The sequence below is a fragment of the Columba livia genome, chromosome Z (assembly GCF_036013475.1).
Source record: "Columba livia isolate bColLiv1 breed racing homer chromosome Z, bColLiv1.pat.W.v2, whole genome shotgun sequence".
Lineage (NCBI taxonomy): Eukaryota > Metazoa > Chordata > Aves > Columbiformes > Columbidae > Columba > Columba livia.
Genome location: NC_088642.1, coordinates 25,073,460 through 25,097,861, shown reverse-complemented (window position 1 = coordinate 25,097,861; position 24,402 = coordinate 25,073,460). Strand labels below are relative to the sequence as shown.

General features: G+C 37.7%; 1 protein-coding gene across 2 annotated transcripts in view; it reads right to left on the bottom strand.

Moving 5' to 3' along the window:
* Positions 1 to 1,305: 1,305 nt before the first annotated feature.
* PARP8 (poly(ADP-ribose) polymerase family member 8) overlaps positions 1,306 to 24,402 on the bottom strand; it is a 122,407-nt gene continuing 99,310 nt past the window's right edge. Inside the window, exons 15-26 of one of the 2 annotated variants that reach the window (XM_005500872.4) lie at positions 22,592 to 22,684; positions 18,929 to 19,054; positions 17,399 to 17,464; positions 16,012 to 16,079; positions 15,594 to 15,642; positions 14,676 to 14,788; positions 14,449 to 14,521; positions 12,457 to 12,526; positions 10,596 to 10,672; positions 9,587 to 9,656; positions 5,653 to 5,737; positions 1,306 to 5,153 (exon numbers count right to left, since the gene is read on the bottom strand). In XM_005500872.4, the coding sequence (XP_005500929.1) occupies positions 5,051 to 5,153; positions 5,653 to 5,737; positions 9,587 to 9,656; positions 10,596 to 10,672; positions 12,457 to 12,526; positions 14,449 to 14,521; positions 14,676 to 14,788; positions 15,594 to 15,642; positions 16,012 to 16,079; positions 17,399 to 17,464; positions 18,929 to 19,054; positions 22,592 to 22,684 (993 nt within the window). In that variant the 3' untranslated portion in view covers positions 1,306 to 5,050. The remainder of the gene's footprint in view (positions 5,154 to 5,652; positions 5,738 to 9,586; positions 9,657 to 10,595; positions 10,673 to 12,456; positions 12,527 to 14,448; positions 14,522 to 14,675; positions 14,789 to 15,593; positions 15,643 to 16,011; positions 16,080 to 17,398; positions 17,465 to 18,928; positions 19,055 to 22,591; positions 22,685 to 24,402) is intronic. The other variant, XM_065045182.1, reaches the window with a different exon arrangement.

Genomic DNA, 24,402 nt, shown 5'->3' with positions numbered 1-24,402 from the left:
TTAGCAGAAGCAACACAATCAAAATGCTACAAAACAGCAGCTCAAGGTATTTTATAGTCCCCGTTGGTGTTGGTGGCCGGCAGGCAGGGTACGGAACTGCCACCCAGGAACAGACAGAGGAGTTCTGTGCTTTCGGATCTGGCGTTTCCAACCCCAAATCCGGGAATTCAAACTATTGGCGACATCCTTGTGCATTTTATAGGACACCGTGCACACAGAACACCACTGTGCTTGGAGTAAATCTTCCCTTTTTTTTTTTTATTTATCCCCTTATGAATTACAAATCCCCCTCCACTCCTGAGCATTTTACAGAATAAATGTAATTATTGTCACAGTCCTGGCTGACTAGACTCAAGATCCTTTCTGAACAGCCTTCAGCCCTGCACGTATTTTACTGCTCTGCAAACAAAAGACCTTGCTCAGTTTAGTCAACAGGCTCGTCTTTCACCTTGAGGTAGTGTCTGTAACAAAATTGTGCAGGACACCCAATTAACGCCTTGGTGTTTGCAAATGAAGCGCTGCAGGCTCCTGCGTGCCCCAAGGGACAAGTGGCCGTGAGGCCAGTGCCAGCTGGGCCCTGCAGCACTGCCACCACGCTGACCACAGCACTGGCAGGTAGTAGAGATGCCACCCAGTGCTTGCAGGAGCCTTGCAAAGCTCAGCTCCCTCTGCCGGGGCCCTCGCAGCCCGTTCTGCCCCACGCCCCGCTTCCCCATGGCTGCTCTCCTGCCATCACAAAGCCCAGGAGAAGCCGAGACTCGACTGGGGCTACAGGTCAGGCGACATGCAGGAGTCTGCACGCTGACCCTGTGGCAATGCGCCCTCGCCTCAGCAGCTCCTAAAAAGACTTACCATGAGAGTGAGGAGTGACCACTACAAAAAACACCCACGTTTATTCAAAAGCCTGATCCTCAGCACCTCCAGTGGCTGCTGGGCACAGTGCAGGATCAGGCCCCAAATCTCTCTGTTGTGAAAATGCTAAGATTACAGAGCGCTTTTGCTCCCAAAGCACGACCTTCCTGTCAGCAATGGCTCATAGTCTTTGCACCTGACTTACATTTTCCAGAGCCAAGAAATCCATCTAAATTAATACAATGCTTAAGTAACTAGATACTGTTTTTATATTTGTTCAGTTTTTTTTTAAGCGTTTCCTTTTAAACCATGAATCTCCACATTCAGTTGTCTCTCTTTCTTGTGTGTGTGTTTTGTTTTTTTTCACTTTGTACTTGTCTATGTTGAAAGTACGCTAATTATTTCCATGGTAGGTAGTGGTTTAGAAGCAAAGTATGATCTAAGCACGAAGTCTTCATTTGGAGTGATCTTATATTTGTATTAAAGAAAGCATAATCTTAGCATTATTCATCAGAAGCATTTCTTAGTACCAACAGCTATAATATTAAAATTATACAGCATCCATAACAGTTTTTCAAGGGCTTTAGAGAAAAATACAAGCATAAACAATTCCAGTGTCATCAACTAGTTCCTGTAAAATATTAAGCACAATATTATACAAACTGGTCATTTTATGATAAGTAATACAGAGTCAAAGGCTCAGGTGATCAAAACAGTGTAGCACTGCTGAAGAAAATACAGCTATGCTGATTCATATAACAGGAGAAGATAAATTGCTTAACCCTTTGAATGTTAAATATCTGCCTGAATCTCAAATATCTTTTAGGATTCTTTTCTTAATGGTTAAAATATTCAGAAGTATAAATATGGCAATTCATAATTAGGGTGCAACACTACAGTAAATATAATTTTTCTGTCATACCTTCCCTGTTTGAGGGCTTGTAACGTGTTGTGGGATGTAGGAAAAAGTTAGAAAGTTCTTTCACATTAATTCCCTCTGTTGCTCTGTGCTGGAGATGGTCACAGATCAATAGCTATGGCTTTATTGAGATTTCTACCAGGTGAGATAGTAGAGCCTGGGGCTCTATTTTCTGTCATTAAAAGCTATATGTGAAAAGCCTACATCTTTACAGTGGGAGTTACAAAGACTGGCCTGTCAACAATACATGTGCACGATAACAGAGGAAGGCAAATGCAAGGGCTTTATGGAAAACATAAGGCCTTTGCTCAGATGACCCTGGCTTTTTATTTTTCATCCCCTGGAATTAATGTAAATGTGGGCATTTGGAAGAATTTGGCAATATGCAACCTCCACCCTTGGACAAAACCATGAAGAAAAAATCCTTCAAAGAAAATCTCATCCTTTGGCTTTTTCATTTCAGTTAATGGTGATAAAGTCTTTGTTCCAGCTTTGAAGTTTGCTATAGAAGGGCTATTTATTTTTGAGTAACAGACCTTAAAAGAACCTCCCTCTTTCCCCTCGCCTTTTAAAAACTACAAGAACTAACACTTTGTTAAATGATCTGAAGACCAATGTCCACCTAAAGATAACGTAACTCCTTAGAAGAACTTTCTCATTAATATTTTGGCTAAAGAAAACAGTGACAGTAGCAAGTAAAGTGACAGTGTAGCAAGTAAATTTTAGTTTAATCCATTTGCATTTAATCCAGTGCAGCTTCATTCTCCCAGGCCCTCTTCCTCCTCTACACTGTGTGGGAGCTGAGTGCTAAGACCATCTCTTAGTAATTTGGTGGCTCCTTTTTTTTTTTAATTTTGAAATTTATTTTCTTACCAGCAACCCCCTCATTCCTTCAGAGCTTTCTCCCTGAAGACTTTTTCCCTCTCCCACTGCTTTGTAATGTCTGCACTCACCACATTCTGCCTTGTACTCTTGGCTACCCCCCATCTCCCTCATGCCTAAGCCACTCGCCTCAGTGGGTAATGCCCTGAAGTGGGCACCCTACAACAGCAAGGCCTCCATATACCTTAGAGCCTTGCTTTCCTCCACACTGTCCCTTCCTCCTGCTCATCTATTTAAAATAAACCTCTGAGCAGTCTTAAAATTTGGTAGAGATGTATTTTCCCTCCTCTTTCCAGTGGCTGTACTTACGACAGCATCGTGTACGGCCAGTATCATGACCCACCATGTAAACCAAGGCTGTCACTGCCATAGCTACATTCCAAGTTTCTTCCTTCAAGAAGTTCACTTGTGACACTGCTACAGCGTGGTGGGATGGGGAAGATGATTGCTTACTTGGCTTCTCCAGTTCACTCATGGTCACCTTTACTTTCTCCTAGTTTTTTGTGGGGGCCTCCCAGGGTGGTGGACTATCAGCTGAGCAAGTCAACGTAGGATATCTTTGCGGACTTGCTTCCTAGTTTCTTTTTGTTCTGCAAAACAAAGTGATTCAGACACATACAGCATGGTAAATTATGGAGATGGTCATTCTGGGCTTTCAGCTCGGCTTCTGAATTATGCTGATCTTGTGCAGTTACACAACCTAAGGCAGGCCTTACACAGACAGATAAATTTCAGGAATCCTCTTTGTTTCAAGAAGTTAACCTGTGCCCCAACTCAAAACATAACAATTAGAGTAGTGATTCTCAAGTTAGGAATCCACGAAATTGGGGTGAAAGTCGAAAGAAATCCAATAGCAAAATGGGAACTTGAAAAACAGATTTGCTTTACTAATCTGGGTGTGAACCCAGAAAAAATGAAGTCCCCAGTAAGTCTGGAATGCTAAAATACATCTCCAAGTACGAGCTCCTACGCCAAATAACACTATTTTACTTGAAGGGTACTTCAACTGCAGCAAGTAATAAGGGAGTGTAGCTTGAACTAGAAAGAAGGAATCATCCATTACAGCACATATAATGCAGTTCTGTTTAAAAGAAACAAACACGCCTGTGCTCTGTTGTGCTGTCATTTGGCTTTTCAGTATCTTTAGTATGAAAACAACATAATAGGGGATACAGTCTATTTTGCCTTCTGAGGTGGACTATAGTAGTTGCACAGATTGGTCCGTTGAACTGCTCTCCATATTCAAGGGTGTGGCTGATGCTTCAGGATAGCTACCACGAGGGCTGCCAAGGGCACTCATCAGGCTTTATGCCTTGGAGACTGGGTCCCTCCCTACCTAGGGTTGCCATCATGCCCACTTGGAAAAAACAGTTGCTAATTTAAAGGACAGATTTGAATTGGCCTGTTTTCCCCTAGGAATAAATTGATAAAAATATTTCACCAAGAGAAAAGCAGTAAAATTTTGCATTTGTTTGTATTTTCTGATGTACCAATAATCAACTCAATAATGTAAAAGCCTTAATTCAGCACATACTTTTAAATATGTGGCTAAATTTAAGCACAGAGCAGTTTCACAGAAATTAAGATGAAAACATTAAAGAACATTGTTGACCTAAAGAAACTATAAAATCTAGTATATTAAAAAAAAAATGTAAAAAGGAAGCTAGCAGCTTCAAGATTTCCAGATGTTTGCTAGGCTTCTGTAATTAAAAAAATGCAGTTGAGCTGCTTAATGGATAAGGTAGTGTTTCAAGAGAAGATAAAGAAAACTGGACATATACCATCACATTAGTTACTTTTTGCTTTCTCTCACTCATTAAATAAAAATAAATTTTTGCTTTAACCTTTGACTCTAAATCCTAGCTTCATTTGTGTAAAATAAAATGAATCAAAGATAGCTGCAGGTAAGCAACCTCTTTAATTTGACATTTTCCAGACAACCTTTTATTGTGATAAATACGAGAATATTTTACTGATTGCAAAGTATCCTGCATAATACAGGTGCTTTGCCATAAAATCTTCCCCCTCACTTATAATTCAATCATTCTAAATTTAAAATACCAATATAGAGTACTAAAACCTCCAATTGAAGTTTAATATAAAAATATCGGCACAAAACTCCTTTTTAAAATCTGTTTATTGTGAGCAACCCAAATGCCTGTTTAATTATTATTAGGTGTAGTATATTAATAGCCTTTGCACCCCTACAGTTGCTAATTCATACCATCTCAGGTATTTTGATGAGATAAGAAACACTAAGTAAGAAAACATTGAGTATTCAAAGGGTTAATTTGCTTAGAATAATAATAAATTATTTTTTTGCATCTTCTTCAGTTCAAAATCCAGCTTTGAGACTGAGGAAGGCTTCCATATCACATTTATTTAAGAGTGGTCCTTTTAACCAGTAGCGGTTTGATTGCCAATGACTCGAAGAATCTCTTTATGAATGCTTGGTTCCTGTGTGTTTATGCTTGTATCACCCACTTGACCATCTTCATAACTAAAAAAAAAAGGTATAGAAAATAAAATCAAATTAGTGTTTTATTGATCTACGTAAAAACATCCAAAACTCTGTTTCATTTGATAATCAAGAGTGCTTATTCTATGTGTTAACGTGTCATAGGTGAGAGGGAAAACGTTTACATCATAGGCAGGAAGTCTTTAATGAATTCCTCAGTTTTAATGTATAAAGCCAAATAGAAATTATATTTTACGATACATGGATAGACTACTGCATGACGAGGTAATGCTATAGAGTGTGAAAAATTACTATCTCTCCATTCATTTATTCTAAACTAAAACATCTACTAAACCTTTGTAATTAGCTTATTCATACATTTCCTAACAAAAGTACAGAGACAGATAAAAAATGAAGCAATACTTTAAAGAATTAGTAAGAAACATCTTCTACCTACTTCAGTTACAACTATTTGAGTGCACATGGGCCAAAAGGTCTATGACGAACAGAAGTTGAACGTTGAAAGAAACTTTGTACTCACACAAAGAAAAATCTTGTACACACGTGATCCGTGTTGGGAACTACCCATATCTCTCCATGTTTGTGCAGATCGGATGAAGTTATCACTATCAAGGAAAAAATAAATTTCACAGTGATGAAAACATGCCCCAAAAATACTCCTTTAAAAGATTTGCTTTTTTTATACACTTTAAATAGCCTTCTGGGAATGTGAAGTTTTCTACTGCATGTCTGTGGTGTGGGGTAGCCTCTGAATTGGCTGCTAATACAAACAGGGAGATGAACTTGATTCTTGTTTCCAGAATATGTTATATTTTCCAGAAAATACAGATGCTTGGTGTATGGAACACAGCTGCTAACTGGAATGAAAAATTGTATTTATTAAAAGCTGATTTTAAATGGCCATAGGGCTGTTAAGGAGGACCTGAGTCAACTAGTCGGCCTTTGGAACAAATCTATTTCTGTTTGATGATGGCTGAGCCAAAAATAAGACATTAAAGAGAAAGCCTGAAACTGAGATATGACAAATTTGGTATTTGCACTACTACAAAATATTTTAAAAAAATAAGCCTAGCAATTACAACTCAAGAGGATCACAAAGCTTGCCAAAACTTGCTCATTGTTTAGAAAACAGCAATGTATTTGATGATAGGTTGTTTAGTAGCAGAATGAGGACAACACAGGAAAGAAACCTTTTTATTGCTAGGTAGAAGCTACACCATCAGTCTGTATTTGAAAATATTTCTATAAATGGATTTGAACAGCATCCTTCTGGACAAGTTGTCCAACTGTGAGATGAGCAGGTTCATGGTGTGCTGGGTAAAGAACTGGCTGAAGGGCAGAGTTCGAAGGGTTGTAGTGAACTGTGGCTACATCTGCTAGTGACTGGTCACCAGAGGTGTTCCTCAGGGCTCTATTCTAGGGCCAATGCTGTTCCACATACTTATAAATGATCTGGATGCAGGAGTTGAATGCACCATTTGCAAGTTTGCTGATGATACCAGTTTGGGAGGTGTTGTTGACTCTCTTGAGGGACAAGAGGCCTTGCAGTGGGATCTCAGTAGATGGGAGCACTGGGAAGTAATGAAATTTAACAAGTTCAAATGCCAGATTCTGCACCCAGGCCAGAGTAACGCCGAGCACAAGTAGAGCTTGCGCGATGAGTGGCTGGAGAGCAGCCCTGCAGAAAGCGATCTGGGAGTGTTGGTCAACAGAGCTCAACACGAGCAGCAGTGTCTGCCCTGGCAGCCAAGAGGGCAAAGTGCATGCTGGGGTTCATCAAACATGGTATGACCAGCTGGTCAGGAGAGGCAATTGTCCTGCTGGATCCAGTGTTGGTGCAGCCTCACCTTGAGCACTCTGAGCAGCCCCGGGCCCTACAACTGAAGTAGGATGTGAAGGTTCTTGAATGCGACCAGAGGAGGGCAACAAAGCTGGTGAAAAGGTTGAAGGCATGTCCTGTGAGGAGCAGCTGAGGACTTTGGGCTTGTCTCGTTTGGAGAAATAGAGGCTGAGGGGCGACCTCATTGCTCTACAGCTTCCTGAGGAGGGGAGGTGCAGAGTGGGGTTCTGAGATAATTTTCCGGCTATCCAGTGACGGGACACATGGGACTGGTTCAAAACTGCACCAGGGGAAGTTTAAATTGGACATTAGGAGGCATTTATTCACCAAGAGGGTGGTCAAACACTGGAAGAGGCTTCTTGAAGAGGTGTTTGATGCCTCAAGCCTGTCAGTGTTTAAGAGGCACTTGGAATACGCCCTTAATAATATGCTTCAACCTTTGATCAGCCCAGAACTGGTCAGGCAGTTGGACTAAATGACCATTGTACGTCCCTTTCAACTGTAACAGTTGATTCTATTCTAGTCTAGTGTAGTCTAATCTAGTCTAACACTACTATGAATAAATACATATTCAATTTTTATACTATTTCTTCCATCAAATGTTATTTTAAACAAATATTTATATTTTGTAATTAATTTTATTCAAAATCTATACTGACCACCTTCCCTTAACATTCCTTTTCACAGAAAAATGAAGTGTATATGAATGATCTAAAATACATTTTATCAAATATTCAAAATTCACCCTTATAACATAAATAATCCATAAATAAATGTAAAGAAAGAATTATATGAATGAAAAAGTCCTGGTGAAAGATGAAATTTTTATTTGGAAAATTTGGACATTAAAGGCCAAGCAAACTATAGTAAACTTTAGATTCATTTCATGTCTTCTGAAAGTTTTAGAACTAAACTTATGTATTGCATTTTCATGTTGACTGACATCTTCTTAATAATATTAAATATTTCACTTGAATATTTGATAATATATATATATATATAAAAAGTAGCATATATAGCTTCAAGCTTCAGTCTTGAAATAACATATTTCCCACTATCTGCCTTAATTTTTACTTTTAAAAATAAACAAATACTCCAAATGAAGGGCAAACTACATTTAATACAATTTCTTTTTTTTTGGCCAATGAGGCTAGTTACCAATTACTGGTACAATTCTTACTCATATTTCATAATTCTTTGTTCTCAAAACCTGCTGAGGTTTCATTAGTTATTAAAAGAACACTCAAGTCTTTCAAGAATGACTGTACTCATGCGCCCTGGATTTAACTTCACAGAAATTCTGAAGCAGTCAAGATAGAACAGACTGGTTACAATATGAATAGTGAAAAATTATTTGGAAATTCAATAGGAAAGCTATTTTTTTCTGACTTTTAGGCATCTAATGCGTTTGTCAAGAGCTAGAAAGTGGGAAGTTAGTGTTTCAAACAAAGAATCATAGAATTACAAAATCATTTCAGCTGGAAGAGACCCTCAGGATCATCGAGTCCAACCATAACCTAACCTGACTCTAGCACTAAACCAGGTCCCTAAGAACCTCACCTAAATGCCTTTTGAACACCTTCAGGGATGGTGACTCCACCACTTCCCTGGGCAGCCTGTTCCAATGCCCGACAACCTTTTCTGTGAAGAAATTTTTCCCATCATCCAATCTAAACCTCCCCTGGCACAATGTGAGGCCATTTCCTCTTGTCCTATCACTTGCTACTCAGGGGTAGAGAGCAGCACCCTCCAGGCTACAACCTCCTTTCAGGTAGCTGTAGACAGCAATAAGGTCTCCCCTCAGCCTCCTTTTCTCCAGGCTAAACAGCCTCAGTTCCCTCAGCCGCTCCTCATCAGGCTGGTGCTCCAGGCCCCTCAGCAGCTTCGTCACCCTTTTCTGCACTCTCTCCAGCACCTCAATGTCTTATAACGAGGGGCCCAAAACTGAACCCAGGATTCAAGGTGGGCCCTCAACAGTGTTGAGTACAGTGGCACAATCACTTCTCTAGTCCTGCTGGCCACACTATTCCTGATACAAGCCAGGATGCTGTCGGCCTTTTTGGGCACATGGGCACACTGCTGGCTCATCTTCAGCTGCTGTCAATCAACACCCCCAGATCCCTCTCTGCCAGGCAGCTTTCCAGCCACTGTTCCTCGAGCCTGTAGCCCTGCCTGGGGTTGTTGTGACCCAAGTGCAGGACCCAGCACTTGGCCTTATTAAACCTCATACAGTTGGCCTCAGCCCAATGTTCCAGCTGCTCCAGATCCCTCTGTATGGCCTTCCTACCCTCCAGCAGATCAATGCTCCCAAAGGCCATGACTTCGGTTATCCTGACGGCTTAGGAATATAAACACATTTGAAACACAGGCCAGATAATCAGTCGCTATGTGCATATGGGTCTTTCATTAAAAATCTGCATGTGTTACAGATTTTGTTTGAAGAGGGAAATGTTCTGAACTGGAAGATAAAGCCAGCTACTAAGCAAGTAGTCGCACACCTACTAGTAGTCTCTTACCTAAAAACAACCAATACTGGAACTAAAGGTCTCGCTGATTTGCATCCAGTAACACTGTGTCCATGACTAAAACAGTTTTTCAAGGGCATTCAGCTTACCTTCACATAAGGCTATGCATTTTAAGTTACGGCTTTGCAAAAATTGTGACTGTTGTCCTTTCTTCTGTGACTGAGATGTAAAAACATGAGAAAACTGGATTAGTGCAGTAATACAAACTGAGTGAAAAAGTAACAAAGGAGAGGGCTTCTATTTTCAGTGTTTTATTAATGAACAAAGAGGCAGTCTTTCTAAATTCCTTCTAATACATTTCTAAATGAAAAAGAATTTCTAAAATCATTATACTATTTGTTTGGTTCATTGCAAGACAGATTTGAACACCTTTATCTAGAAAGAAAAGTTCCTAACTATTATAGAATTAATAATATTATTAGAAACCTCAGAATGTTACTGATAAACAAATTGATAGCAGAAAAAAAAATATTCATTTGATCACCAATTCTTTGACCACTACCCTAATATTTCATTGGCTGTCCCATTTCTGAGGGCTTCTGCTGTTACATAACAACCTCTTTCCAAAGCCAGATTATTCTGTAATTTCTAAGTGTTAATTATGGAGACAGGTACTAGATTTCTTTCTCAAAATTTAGCCCTACACACAAATGCTATGAGTTCGCTTTAGATAAAGAATAATTGTAATGGTTTAATATATAAAAATCACAAAAAAGAAAATTCTGACTTGCTATAAATGAAGTGCTACTCATTTTCCAGCAATAACTGCTCTCAATTCCTTTTGCATCGTTCTTCTGCAAGTCTAAAACTCAGAAAGCAAGGGCCTGCTAAGGGTCATAATGCAATCTATATTTCATCTTCATACTCTTTTCAAATTATTCTGCTTGGAAAAGAAAGGCACAAGACCTGCACTATACTCCATAAATTGTTACTAAAACTAGTTGGGGTGTATTTGATGTTTGAAGTCTCTGAAGCTGTTGATTTCTTTAATAAAATAAAACTGTTAGCTTTCACAAAAGGTATATTACCTCCTTTTCAGCTATTAAGTTCCCAAGTATAAAATCATAGATCCTCCTAGAGATGGCTAATGTACTGTACCTGTGATGCATTACTGCCCTTACTGCCTGAAGCTGGTTCATCTTTAGCTGACACCTTCTGCTGCTTCTTGTTCATCCCTAGGAATATTAAAGCCATGTAAGACTCCCTGGCACATAAATACTATAAAAAAAAGTTAATTGTGTAGAATGAAACAGGTAACACAATGGGAATCACAGTCCTTTGCACGGCACCCAAAAAGCTAGTTAACTTTGTTACAGAATGTATCAATTTAATCCTGCAAATTACCAGTACATCCACAGGTACTGCAAAGACCTTAGGAAAGTCAAGTTAGAATCAAGTAGCTGCAACAACAGAAAAATATGAGCTTAAATGTCACTGAATTCAGCTCAGGAATGCTCCTAGGTGGTTGCTTAACAGAGTTGCATGTCAATACGTCTTGAGTCAAACTGACACTGTTGAGGCTGAAGCAACAGTCTGATTTACTGTGGGTGGGAATTGTAAAATAAATAATTTCATATACTAACCTTTAACACTTTATTTAGACTTATTGAAAGTAATTAATCGTTAGGAGTAGTTACTTTCCTTAAAGTTTCAAAGTCTGCCTTGGTCTAATTAATTTATCTACATGTGAAAGTATTAAGTTGTCAGCCACATTGGATCCAATTTCCATCTCAGAAATCCAAACGCATACATTTGTGCCCTAGATCTCTTTCGTCATGTTGGTTTATATAAAGCTCCTATATTGCATGCTACTACAGGCTTCCTTGCCTTTCCAGTACCCCATTTTCTTGGCAGTTTGCAAACACAGACTGAATTATGGGGAAGTTTAACTCTTTGAAGGAACAGGGAGTCTATCACTCCTCTGTGCTTTTTATTGACATCAAGTGTTATATGCACAGGTCTTCTTTCTGGAGGAGACTGGATGGAAGGGACCAAGAAAGGTAGAGAGATGAGAAAAAACACATTGAAACTGACAAAGCAGTGCTGTCCAAATAGAAGGGCAATTTGTTAGATAATTAAACTGCACCCTGTACTTATTATTGAGTACTAATAAGCTTCCATACTTGAATAATCTCTGAAAAACTAGAAGTGCCTTTAGAGATGGTTGATATTGAAATTTAAAAAATAGTAGCAAAAAATGCTGAGCTCTTAAAATGAATTTTGCCATTACCTAAAAATACTGATAATCAGAAATCACAAATAAAACTCCCAGAAATATAATATCTACTTGCACACAAACACACTTTCAACTACACCAGCACTTTCATATGCAAGGAAATTGCAAATACAACATACCTAAAAGTCAACATATTTTACCTTGTTTCTATTATGCCTCTGTTTATAATTTAATTTTTATAAGGAAAACTCTGTGTGAGTCAATTTTGGATTTACTAATGGGACAAATCATGTTCTATCCTTTTCTCATGCTAAAATAAACACACTGTCCTGTATGCTCTATGTAATCCTGACATGTTGATACCGGGGAATAACCTTAAATATACACAGTTGAACATGTCTACTGATGAGCTTTTGTCAGATCAGGTTGTAAAAGCCCATGAATGTGTAGATAGTGCTAAGATGGACTTAGGCAGATAATGACAAAAAATCACAAAGCTGGATTTCTGCTGCACAGTCAAGACACGCTCCATTACACACAGCATCCAGTATTAGCTACTATTTGTTTCAAGTACAGTTTCAAGATACTCAGCACCCTGGAAAATGATAACTGGTATTTAATAAGGGAATTTAGATTTTATCTTTTTGAATAACTAAATCTTGGTCAGGAAAAATAAAATTTAATAAAGTGTTGTAAACAGTGAAGCTGATAAGAAAAGGAGTAGACTAAGACCAAGATACCCCCCTATATTTCTCCAGCTTTAGAGTGATTTATAAATATCACCTGAGTAACCAAATGATATGCTTGACAATGGACTAAGGTAGATGCCACTTCCAAACATTGCACCATGGAGCTGAAAAAGAGAAGAGTGATTGTTTAAGATTAATTTGATTATCTAGACAAAATAATACTAATGCTAATGGGTCACAATGTAGATAAGCATCGGCCCCACTGCCCTAACTTATTGCCTGGTAATAAATGGTGTTCAAAGAAGTCTTTAAAAAAATTAAGCCGCTAATATACAACTAAAATACTGGACTTTCTGGAAACAGGTCCAAACATAATTTTACATCAGATTTATATATAAAATTGCATTTTCTGTTTTCAAATCTAACATTACTGTAGAGGGTGCTTCTGTACATGGTTGAATACACCTCAGCCTTAACAAGGCTGAGCAAGCTCAGCTTGTGTCTCACATGAAAATCTTGGCAGGTAGCACAGCCTAAGCCTACCTCTGTGGATCAAAAGCAGCAGTAGCTGCTTTTGTCTTCTTTAATGTAAGAAATGAAGAAATGGTGATGACACTGGTCATATGCTATAGAAAAACTTAGTCACTAGTTTGGCTTGAGTACTGGAGCAATGGGTTCAATCAAGCTTTTATCTGAGCCAATTCAGGCATGTATATCCTATCACTGCAGGACTGCACTTTAGCCACAGATCTACCAGTTGCCTGAAAAGAACAGAGGAAAGGGAAGACTCTTATTCACCATCGCTGTTCCATGTCATGAAGCTTCGGCTAAGCAACAAAAGGGAGGACTTTATATTAGCCCTGCAGTCATTTTCTTGTCTGGGAAGGGGCAAGTATGTGTTTCATTTCTTCACCAGGGACTGACTGCATCATGTAGAAAAGCCATTAGAGAAAAAACACCACATGTATTGGAACACAAATGAGCACCCAGTGTACCTCCCACCCAAGTTGACGTTATGACCACTGTGCTTCAGAGTCATGTTCACCCTTATTTCTTTCCTCTGATTCAATGATGCTTACATTGTCTCTGCAATTGGCCAGAACTATCACAGGAGCATGCAAACATGCTTTCACTCCTTCAGTGTGGTATAGGATCTTTGGTGAACAGATATTTTTCCTGACTGGTTAGTAGTAGGGTAAATAGGATGAACTGGGCTCAGTATATGCCTTAGGTGTGTGAGAGATCTAAGATGATGACTTTTACAAAATATGGCTTTACTGCTTCCTCCTGTTCCTAGTATCTCAACCCTGAACAAAAAATAAGCATAAACAAAGAGTATTATGTCAGTGAATTTTGGTGTGTAAATCCTGCTTTCATGGGGAAGCCTTTTCCAGGGGTCCTAATAAAAGTACCCAAACCACTAAGAGGAATAGTACGGATTTCCACTTCTTTTTTTTCAGTGTCTCCTGTACCCCAATTCTTAGGCAGCACCCTGTGATCCTCCTCCAAGGTATCATGGACTCAGCTGTGGGGAAGAGCTGTCAAAACTCTGATGCTAAAATATTCTGAGTTACAGCTCCCCCGTCCCTCTGGTACTGCCTCCTTTGCTCTACAATAGTGGTCTGATACTTCAGTCTGAGAAAACAAAAGGAAGTTTGCAATAGCTCTCTCCTGGCCAGTACACTCATACTTCCATTCCCAAGGAAACAAGGAGAGAAGATGCTGTAAAGCCAGTTCCTGTAAATCTTGGATCCGACAACATGGTGATAGTTTATGTAGCTCTAAATTTTAATCCTAAAACCTCTTTAGTGCAGTACCGAGCTAAGCCTCCTGGAGGTGCTGCTCTGCAATATAAAATTGAAACACTGATTCCAGCACTGGGATTTTCTAGCCATTCTAGTAGACACATTATTTCATTTTAATTGCATCAGAAAAGTACCTTTTCGATCAAACAAGAGGGTATCTGAAATCATCCCTTTTTTCCACCTATATGACTACAAGCACCACACCCCCTGAAAACTTGTCTAAGACAGTATGTAATCAAGCATTCACAGGTTAGCTGAAGTCTGTTTAGCTTACTATTTACCTGCAGCCTCGTATTGGAAGCAACAACTAAGCCGTTCCTCAGGATGGAATGCCAATTTTCAATGTGTGAACCACTGAAAAAATGAAAAAGAAAGTATTAAAATCCACAGCGTAAAATGCAAAATGAAATTGGTAATACTTTAAAACAATAAATTGTCAGCTGTAAACCTCAAATGGTAAGAACAAAAAGCAGCATGATCTTTGATTAATATGAATATATGTACTTACTGAAATGCAAAGGTACTTCCGTAGAGATTTTTAGCAGCTCGGAAATTGGATTCTTTGGCTGGTGGACTGCTGAGAAGTAGGAACTGGTGGGGAGTGTGCATAAACTTTAGTTGCTGTAAAATGTAACAGTCCACAAGTGAGAAAAAGTCAATTAACACAAAAGCATTGCATTACCATAATAATAGTCCTTAAGATACCATGCTGTTTCGCACAATACATGTTTGCATCTACATAACTACATGAACTAGGCTGAAATTAGTCTTATTACCCTAGTTTTAACCTGAAGTCAAACAGTAAAGATGTCTTTCAGTTTATGAAACATATGAAAGTTTCTGAAACAGACTGCAGCCTAATATGGCTCTAGAAAAGTAATTAAATTGAACAATTGCATTATGGTATTCTGATCAGAGCTGGCTTTGAATTAAGGTTCAGATTTGAAAGGCTGCAGATTACTATGCCCTTAATCAGAGGATCAGAAGCACACACACTCAGAAGTGATTCTCTAAAATTCAAGAGCTACACCCTTTTTAAGATGTACTCATATGTGGATCTCCTGGTACACCATTTTTGTGTGCACTGCTTTCTGAACAATTCTGTATCAATATTCTATATAGTAACAAATAGTGAAGCTATTCTCACCCAACCTCAGATGACTACAAGGGAGGCACTTGTATTTGAGCTACTCACCTCAAATAGGCTTTTTTTCTGAGCATTATTCCTTTCACCTATTTTAGATATTTGCAACATGATTCTGTGAGTCACAACCTGAAACTGCCTGTTTATCTCTCTTGTCTATTAATGGAGTCCATGTGATTAGTCTGAATGTAGACACCTACATTTGGGTAGGAGACGCCCACCTACAATGCTAATACGAGTCATGAGAAATGAGAAAATAATAAGGAACCCACAGACACTTACCCTGTTCACTGGTAGCTTCACAATATGTGATCTATTACTAGAAATAACCCTAAAATAAGAAACAATTACATGTATTAGACATGGTAATCAAACAGAACTTTTCTTCTTAAAATTGTGTTACTAATGGCTACCACAAAGCACTCATCTGCAGGCCTTTGAACCTGTTAATATCAGAAGAAAGTAGACCAAATCTTCACTAGAAAATGAGATCAGAGGTTGTACAAATAAGATGGATTCTTTCCAGTGTTTTCAGAGGGCCCGAATGAGGTTCAGAAACAGTCCAGAAACAACTGCATTTCAAATGTCAACCCTGATGTTAATTTTTAGTATAAGCTTATACCATATTACACTGGTGATGTGATTATTCATTAAACTTGGTAGTTTAACAATTGTCATCTCATGTGAGTCAATTTTGTACCATTGTAGAAGAGGATGTGCAAGTGGGTCTTGTTTATCCATCTGCTTCTTTATTTCCAAGTAAGGTGCCTAGAAAAGAGTAATTATATTCTTTATTTTTAGTTGAAATCATAAGGTTACATTTTATATGTCACATTGCCCATGATTTAATCTATTAAAACAAATACATGGGGCTCATTATTAGGCTTAAATCACAGTTTTAATGACATTTAGCATTAGAGAGTTATAAATGTGTTTTGACACCAGCAAGAATGAATACAGCAATTATATACCCCAGAGTAAAATAATAAGCATATAATTAGCACAAAAATTAGTATATTGTAGTAAACGTTGGTGATCTCCGGAAGAACAGCAGAAGGCATCGCTTGGATTAAGATACTGGACTAGAACTTCACAAAATTAAGTCTCCCAAACCAGGACAAAGTAATCTTCTCCATCTTTTTCAATTATTTCACGGTGTAAACCGGTAAAGTAAAATACTGTAGCAGCTTATAATCCCTTTGAAAACCTTTCTTGATTTCAATCACATTGCAAAGCATCCCTTTAAAACTCTTCAGTTCAAGAATTATATTAACATTTAGAAAAAAAGTAAAATAGTGGTTATTTTTCTTTCTAAAATACATTATTTTAGGCAACAGAAATACCCGATTTTCTAAATTTTTACAAGATATTACATTAAGTAACAAACATGTGAATTTTAATTTAGAATTTATTTTACTCCTCTCTATATACCTTGTTCTTAATTCCAGAATCCTAACATATTTTATGAATACATATATAGTAGATTTATAAACGGTTGTGGGGATACATTTATACAGCAGCTGGAAAAGCAAGGTACATGGTAGAGAGTTAAAAAACAGTTATAATAATCGGCGCTGTTTGGGAAAGGAAGTGCAACAATAAACATATCAGAATCTGTCTCTCTGTAAATAATGAGAAATCCCGTGGTAGTAACCCCAAGAGACCTGACCTTCCAAATCTTCAGCCATACTTAGCTCATTAAGTGATTTGGTGTAATAGAAATAAAGCTATCATTCAGAACACAGTCACAAAATCAATTTATTTTGCTTTGGAAAAAAAAGACCCAATTTGGCTTTGATATTTCCAGAAATGCACCAGTTGCTGATTATCTCATTACAATGTCCCATTCTGCTGTTATTATCTCTTACCGAAACTCAAAAAAATCTGAATTCTACTTCATTATTTTTATTTGGCTACCATTACGGATACTCTAGGTTTGATATTTTTAACACACATTTTAATATGACCACAGCTCTATAGAAAAGAGATAATACTACAGACTTCTCCACCCATCATAAGCAAGTAATACAAATATCTTCCTAGTTCTAGAAATATCAACTTAGTTAGTTAAAGATTTCTAAACTTACCTGTGTCATCTCTCTAATAGAAGTGATACTATCCAATGCCTTCATGACTCGGTCATAATTCTTCTTCTGATGTAGCATAAAATAAGCACATAAATTAAAAGAAGGTTAGTCTTTGGCTCTACAAAAACCTGAGTTCTAGGATGAATGTTCAGCAAACCAATCCTTTCAAACATTTCTAACCAACAGCTTCCTTCCAGCTCACACATAGACTTTATCATTCATAGTCCAGGAAATTCTCTGAAAAAATGTTGTTATGATGTTTTTCCTTTGAATTTCACTGGAATCTACAAAACACTCAAAAAATTAGCTCACTTTTTCAACAAACACAGGTTTTAACAGTTATTTGTACAGCATGCTATTAAGTTAAATAATGCAGTGACTAAATAGATTTTAAATAAACAGATGTGTTTACTTTGCTAACAGCTCTACAAAACATCAAAGGTCCTTCAGTTGTCTCTCTGCCTCACCCTGATCTTTGCCTACCTTCTGCTTGGTAACCGCCATCAGATGGCTACACCTTCTCTGAGGAGGTGCTCTTAATAGGCCGTGCTTTGCAACCTCCACATGTCACATCACTTTCAGGAGCTTCACTGTTTCCCATCTTTGGGTCTCACCAACTTCTGCCCATGGGCTTTCACCTCGCCCATGCTGGCAAGAAGCTGGGAGGACGTGGTGTGGGCCCTGCCAGCCCAGAGGCTCTGTCCACTTCTCTTCTGGTGTGATGATTTTCCTATTCCCTCACCTGCTTCATACTCATGCCTTGCCCAGCCACCAGATTAGATGTCTCCTCATCAGCCCCCTTCCAACCACCTCCTGGCAAGTCCTTCTTGCTACAGAACACACTCGCCACTTCCTGAGGAAGAACCACTGCTAACTGGCCTTTGTTCAGAAAGTTATATGCATCCCAATGCAGGATATCCAAAGTTCTCATTTATGCCCTTGGGGAGAGCCCAAGTGAGATGTAAGAGTTCACAGCTTCTTGAGGGCTTCCCCAAGAGGCAGCATTTGCAGCCTGAGGAGCAAGTAGTGGAAACAGAATTCTCTACTTCAAAACAGATGCTTGTACAAAACTCAACTATTATGTCAATGTTTGATAAAATTACATTTAAGGACATAATTGTTTGCAAAGAGAAAATGAGATGACAGCAATAACCACTTTAAGAATAAAAAGATGGACTGGAAATCCGCCTGTTTACATGGCCTACACCTCCAAAAGTCCATCTTTCTCTTTGTATCCAATATGTACACTGAGAAAAAGAACTAAGAATATAAAATTTTGCATCTGTAATTTATAGTCCAAAAGAATTTATTTGGTTTAACACAACTTTGAATGTAACTTACAGTTTATATTCAAATACCTTCTCAGAGACAATTTTAAAAAGCTACAAAATTCTGAAAATAGTCACACACTTGTGCTATATTCTGGAGCTGTAACTCTTATCGTAAAGGAGACTCCTTCAGAAGGTTTTGCTTTGCAATCTCATACGTGACTAAAACCAAACTATGACATAATGAAAGATAACGACTTACCCTGGGGTTAAAGGCCAGCATCTGAGGATCATTAGGATCAACTACAGAAGGATATGGCTCAAAAATGACAACTTTTCTAGGTGACTCTAAAGCAGACCGACACATAGATACTAACAGATCAACCACCTAGGGACAAAGAAAAATATTTATACAATATACGTACTTTTATACTGTATCTTCCAGTCTGCCTTTTTTTTACACATTATATTAACACCATATTTCATCGTTACCTGTATTACCTAAACCATTTTATCCACAGAATACAGTTTAGGAGTCAAATTTCTCCATTGACTGCAACAGGCTTTGGGTTCAGCCCTGGCTTATTATTCCAGGTGCATGAGTAGGACCAGTATCTGGTTCTAAATGTATTATATTGTCAAAGAAACTGCTTGCAGTCTTGCTTTCTCTTGTGCACATGTGCTAATTCCTGGATTAAATTCATTTTCTAGAGGAATGAAGTTGTGCTGGGTCTGTGTACCTCTGTACAGCAGATGCCAGTGAAAAATGTTGCTCAGGAATGAGGAAGGGTTCATGAATCTGTACCACTCTCTGCTGTTCTCCTGAAGACTGTAATAGAAACACTTGTAAACACTGCTTCTGCTAAAGCCAGAACAGTGCAGTGCTTTAACAGTCATTTGCACAGCTCACACTGGGAGATCCTCTTCCCTCCATCCTATTGTACAGATATACAACATGGCTTTGAATATATATGATTTCCAAGATCTCACCACAAGATCACGCATGTAATCTGTACACAGGCATGTATCCACATAAGCACATACACAACTTAGCAACAGATTTATTTTAATTGTTTCAAAATTCTTAATTTAGAGGTTAAAAATACAGAACAACACAACAATCACAAAACAGAGAAAGTGCAGCTTTCTGGCAGCTGTGAAACATAAATCCAGATCATAATGAAATCCAAAGTTGCTACATAAAAATGTAGCTCCAAATTAGCTCATTTCTCCATTTTTTTTTTCTTTTTCTGTGACTTCTGAAAACATTCCTGTGTGAAAACAAACTTTAGCATGCAATAAAGGAAAAGCTGAGATGAGTCATACTTAGTAGGCATCCCTGGTTCCTCCCACAACTTCACACAGATCAGATCTCATCTCACCTCACAGCTCAAGCTGTTCTATAAGTTATTATATATCTGCCATTGTATCTGATCATTTGGAGGAAAAAAATATATTGTCCTTTAGAGAAGCAGAATGAAAATACGAATCATGATGAAAGGGAAAAAGAGCTGTGCTGCAGTGAGTCATACTGTTACCATTCTCCTCCTCTGCTTCTTTAGCATGAATGGACAATTTTCTCCACCAGTTTAAAAATATTCTGTTAGTTCCAGTTATGAAACATCTCACATATCTTGAAAAATGAAGTTATTTAAATAATTATTCATTCCTCCATAGTACTCTGACTTCTTTCCAGTTCATAACACCTGTAAGTGTGATGAATGTTTCAATACAGGGCATCTGCATTAGCATTTGCAAAGGACAGCAGGAGTCTGCATACACAGCCAGGTCAGGCAACAGGCCTGCAACTGTACCTAAACAGTAGGTACTAAAGCGCGTAAGTTAGGATTAGAACATTTTCAAGGATGACAAGACAACACTTGCTAACGGCAATTCCCTCTTACGACTTGGGTCTCTCAGACACTTTTACAGGGAGTCTAGACTATCAACAAATCAGGCATTTAATTTTCAGGCACTTTGACTAAATGACTACAATAAAGCAAGGTGAGTTTGGGCCTGAAAGTTCTAGAAAGTACAGTCAATTATTTTTAAGGAGAAGTCATCAGAATACTGTGAGTGACAAAATATACCTTAGGAAACTAGCTGAAAGCACAGCAGAAAAAAAAACAGGATGTGATTTCTAATAATGGGAACCTATATTTAGGCTCCTTTGCTATACAAAATAATTCGGAGGAAGATTCAACTGACAAAATGTAGAAATTGACAATGCAAACACCTACCTCTGATTAGTCAGCTTAGACTCTCTTTATAATCAATGGAGGAAATATCCTCTGTGATGGTAGTCTATGCTGTGATTCACACTATCCTAAACTAAAGTCAAAAATTGCTCAGATTAATCAAACCCTAAAAGTACTGAATTTTCCTACAGACAGGAATGTGAACTCAACCAGATCAGATGTAGTGAGCTGGGTGCAATGCTATCACTAGAGTGAGACTTCGCAAAATTTAGTCATCTAGGTCCAACAGGATCTTTGACAAAACCTCTTATCTTTCTAAAGCACTGTTAAGGTTGTAATCATTCAGAACTCCGTGTTAAAGCTCTGTAGATGTAGAGGCACTCTAGAGATCTAGAGCAAGCTCCGCATATGCCTGCAGCAGCAATATCTACATAAAACACAGAGTGAGAGCCAACCAGGACCTACTCCCCTGTCAGCTGTATTTAAAAAGAGAGACAAGAGATCAGTTTTTTGTACCTAATGTACAATGTACATGTTATTTACCAGGTAAGTTTGTACCTAAATGTATACATAATGTACCATGTAAGTGTTTGAATTAAAAAATAAAACTCTAGCTCCCCGGAAATGCATAGATGAAGTCTCCAGAGTAGCAAGGAAGAGGTGGAGCTTCATCAGCACACCTCTCTCCATGTTTTACAAGATTACACAGGTATCCCAATGCCTGGCATGGTAGATATTGCAAATAAAGCCATCTGATAGTCTTCAGACATCGGATGAAGAGCTGATGTTCAGATACTGCAGGTATATTCTCAAGTGAAGAAGATGGTGTATATTGCTGCAAGTTCCTTCCTTTTAGGATATGCCCATAGGCACAGGCACTTAGATTAATACTTTATTTCCAGTGGCTAGACACACTAATGCTAGTTAAAAATTAACTGAACATTTGCTCTTCCCCAAAAAACATGTTGTTTACTAAGTAAATGTACAGTGAGTGACATATGTCTATGAAACCAGAGAGGAATGTACTTTTCCGTAAGATGTGTGATCCTTGAAAGGATCTTAAGCATAAGATCTTTTAACTTTTGAATTTACTGTAATCTAACATTAAAAGGTGATTTGGAAACATAGTTTAAAATACTTTGTTTCAAGGCACATACATAATTATGAAAGAAAACAATGATGCGGGGATAACTATATTAATAACTGAACTTGGAGTCAGGAGGAGGCAAGTGTGTATTAAATTCCTGATCCTTGAGAAGAGAGAAAAAAGCTTATGTAGCAACATCAGTAAGGACTTTCCCACTGTTCTTTAATGATCAAAACAACAGATGCTCCGTGGATAACTGCATCCCAACACCATGAACAGGAAGTAGCTTATTAATTGCATGAGAGTAGTACTGGCTCATTAGGCAAAAATAAATGGGAATTATCTCCAAATGACAACGGCTGCCTTTATTAACAACCCAGGTGACCTAATTGAATACAACAGAAAAAGAAAACAGGGTTACTCTAATTACATGAAAGGAAAACAATGGAAGCACTTCATTAGTTGTTTGAAAACACCATGCATAAACCAGTGTATTTTTACTATAAAACTGGACAATAAATAATACTTACCAAACTGTACTCATATGGGGAATACAAGTACAAATAAATACTAGAAGAGACTGAGAAGACTGAGTTTACTATAGAAAAATACACATGTAATAAGCAGTAGATAATTCTACCTGAGCCCCAGTTGCAATTTCATCAGCAGCTTCGTTCATCACTCCTAACGTTTGGAAAGCAAATACACAGAGCTCCCGTTCACAAACAGTGGGCTACATAGAGAAAGAAAGTTAATTATATTTTTGTTATAGTTTTAGGTTATTGGTTTTATCATTTAATACCTACAACAAAACCCAAACACATTTAATGTTATTTTTTCTTCAGATATTAACTGCAACATTAATTTCAAATTACAAATACATGTTAATTATTGAGGAAGATACATTAAAGAAGCATTTTAATAATCTGAAGAGCAAGTGTGAAGAACTCTAAGACTTGTAAGTACTCACAGAGGCTAGACTTAAAAGAAATACAGATTACAAAACAAAAATTACAGGTATAGACTATCAGACTCTAAACACTTCCTACATAATTAAAATTAACGGAGAACAAATCTAGAAACTAGTGAGGGCACACCCCCTTTGTAAATGCAGGTTTATTTTTCACAGCTTTTTATTTTGCTGTTGAGAACACACATAAAAATCTGATATAGAAGACAAATTTATTGAAGAAGCTACTTTTAATTTATTTTTTAACTAATTCAACAAATTATTTGTAAATGTTAAGAAAATGTATTATATTTTATAGAATAAACAACATATTTGGGAAGGCCACATGTTATTATAATAAATAAAGGAGCTTCCACTATTTTTTTCAGATATCAAAAAAAAATTAAAAATATTTGCTGTTGAACCAAATTTTTGTCTGTATTCTTGAAAATAATAATTCAAAATGCGATCACAATGACCAAATAAAAAAAGTAAACTGCAAATTGAGTGAGAAGTGAGAGTTCTGCCATCATAAAGCAAACAAAGCAGAAACAAAAAAGAGCACAGCTTTAAGTAAAGACAACAGGCATGACTTCATAGGCTTCCTAACTGGTCACAACCCTTACAGCAACTCCATGCTTATTTATTGAAAGATAATTAGCAGATCAGCTTTCTAAAGGCTCAAGTAATGAATCACACAGTAAATTGTTATAAGCTTTCTAAATGAACAAACAGTTAAAGGAAGAAAGAAACACAAAACCTTCCTTAAAATTGACCCCAATAAAGGTAGCTTTTTATTACAATGTTGAAAACAATAAAAAATAAGGTTTTGGATACTACTTCTTTGAATCCGTATGATTAAATCCTAACTCAACTGAAACTGAGAATTGTCTTTGGTAGGCACTACTGAACTTTTGTAACTAGAAATTCTGAGTCTAGCTACCATGATAATCACTAAAGCATTTGTAATGGTATGCTTTGAAGTTCAAGCCAATGTCTCCAGGAAGCACTTGGAGAAATGAAAAAAATGAGTTAAGCACACAAAGAAAACACAAAAACTTAGTTGAAATCTGTTTCAGGCAACAGCTTTGTCAGTAATAAGCATACTGCTGTACTTATAGTCTCTTGTTTCATAGAGCTTAAAATATGCACTTGCTGGGTTTCAAAGATTCAAGACTTGAATAAACATCTGAAATCTACTGCATCGACATATTTTCCCATCAGTTGCTTTACAAGAACTATCATCTTTCAAGGCTAATAGAGTGTCACCCACGTGATTTATTTTATCTGCTATGATACGTTGCATTAGGCAGCAGATGAGGCCTAAAATGATCCAGCTCACTGGCACACCACGGCATGCTAGAAAAAGTAATTTCTTATCGTCATTATTCTTAGGTTTTCCACATTTAGAAGGTGGTTAAATCACTCGCTTAGTTGGGGAAGCATGGTGGTACTACTGCCTTGACTATCATAATCAACAGTATGCATGTACTCACTTTTAT